Genomic DNA, 1638 nt, shown 5'->3' on the forward strand with positions numbered 1-1638 from the left:
CTCCCGCCACCCGACACAGAGCTGTAGCAGTACGAGGGGAAGAGATGCGGGTTTGCGGTGGGCTCGTGATGGCGGCAGGCTCGTTGGGTCATGGGCAAATCCCCTTGGAGTCACCGTGCTGGAGAGCAGGTCCACCTCAGCATCGCTTTCTTCCTGCCGGTACCCTCGGGAGGGGGGCAGCCACCCCTGCGGCCCGCAGGACCCAAAACACAAGCCCCCAGCACTTAGGAGAAGGCTTTTCAACAGCAGGAACAGCTTCACCTTCCCTTGGGAGCGATGGAGGATGAGGCTTCCTTGCTGCTGTAGACCAGCTTGGCCATCCACTCGGCTCTTTCCAGATGATGGCAACCTCTGCTGCCCAAATGTGCCCCCCTCCCCTTCTGCTAGCCCCTCCACTGCCAGGGCAGGGGTTAACCCCAGGCTCCTGGACAAGCTTTGCTGGTCTGGGACCTTCCCCATCCTTTCTTATGCTCCTCTGCTAGCAGAGAAGAGGGGAGGCAAGCGGGAGGGATGAAGGCTCCCAGCCCAGCCTCTTCTGCCTCCCTGGGCCAGGGAAGCCCTGACAGCCCCTTCCCAGCGGGTCCCTGCCTGCCCCACCGCTGGTTCCCACCCCAGCTCCTCACAGGACAGAGCACGATGCGAATTCATGGATGAAGATGTTTCGGCGAGACCCTGCTAATGCTTTCCCTATTTTATATTCCCCTGCAGGGAGGGAACGATTACGAAATCTATGATGATCCCCGCACGGTGGGACACAGCGTCCAGTCCCCCCAGGACACGGTCCAGCGATGCCGTGAAATTTTCTTTCCAGAGAGAGCAAACGAGTGCTGACTGCCAGGTCCCCGCAGCCCTGCCCCGACCCCATCCTCTCCCCCCACCAGGAAAAGCACCTTCATTTGAGGAAATCTGCTCAGGGTAGACTGAAAAAAAAAACCAAACCACTTTCCAGAGGTGGTCGGGATGTAACGCACGAGTGTGCAGGAGGGGGCTTTCGCTGAGCACCCCTTCGGCCGCCCCTTCGGCACTCCCCACCTACGGTTGGGGCTCGTGGGACCAGACCCTCCTTCCTCTCCAGAAAAAACTTCTCTCTTGACAGTTCGGGCTGTGGTGGGCGGCCGTGCGGATGCTTTCTTGGTCGGAAAGCATTTGAAAGGGCCAGTCACGAGAGCGTGTGTGTGTGTCCGTCCCATGCTCCCTCCCCTCTTCTTTTTCACTCTGTTTCTCTTAACGCTTCTGCATGAGGGAACGTGCGTCTCCCCTTTCTCTCCTCCCTGCTCCTCGGCCATGGAGGCTGGGGCTGCTGAGGCCCCGGGCCCTCTCACGGGAGCTGCTCCGAGGCAAGAGGCCAGGAAGACCGTTTGCTCCAAGCCCCAGCTCGTTGTAGCCTTGTGCATCCGAACGAGGAGGGTCACCATGTCCCTCACCTCAGTGCCACACCATGCCAGTCCCTACAGGTGACCTGGGAATGACAGTTTTAAAATGCCTGGGCTCCTGCTCTGAGCTTTGCTCAGGTGCATGGAGAAACTAAATCTCTCTTTAGCTTACACAAAAAAAACCCCACCACCCCAACCTGGGGTTTATTTTCTATGTTCTGCAGGAGTTCTCAGTTCAGACCTTGCGTGGTGTGGCTGGGGGGGG

The 1638-nt window shown here is 59.0% G+C and overlaps 1 protein-coding gene across 1 annotated transcript in view; it reads left to right on the plus strand.

Annotated features, from left to right (window-relative positions):
• The window catches only part of PMM1 (phosphomannomutase 1), a gene marked incomplete at its 5' end in the record, with an annotated part of 7625 nt that extends 6794 nt beyond the window's left edge, over nt 1–831 (plus strand). Inside the window, one exon of the mRNA XM_009708465.1 lies at nt 704–831. Coding sequence (XP_009706767.1) covers nt 704–831 — 128 coding nt within the window. The remainder of the gene's footprint in view (nt 1–703) is intronic.
• Between the last annotated feature and the right edge of the window lie 807 nt (nt 832–1638).

This window comes from Cariama cristata, unplaced genomic scaffold (genome assembly GCF_000690535.1).
Source record: "Cariama cristata isolate BGI_N322 unplaced genomic scaffold, ASM69053v1 scaffold22989, whole genome shotgun sequence".
Taxonomy (NCBI): Eukaryota; Metazoa; Chordata; class Aves; order Cariamiformes; family Cariamidae; genus Cariama; species Cariama cristata.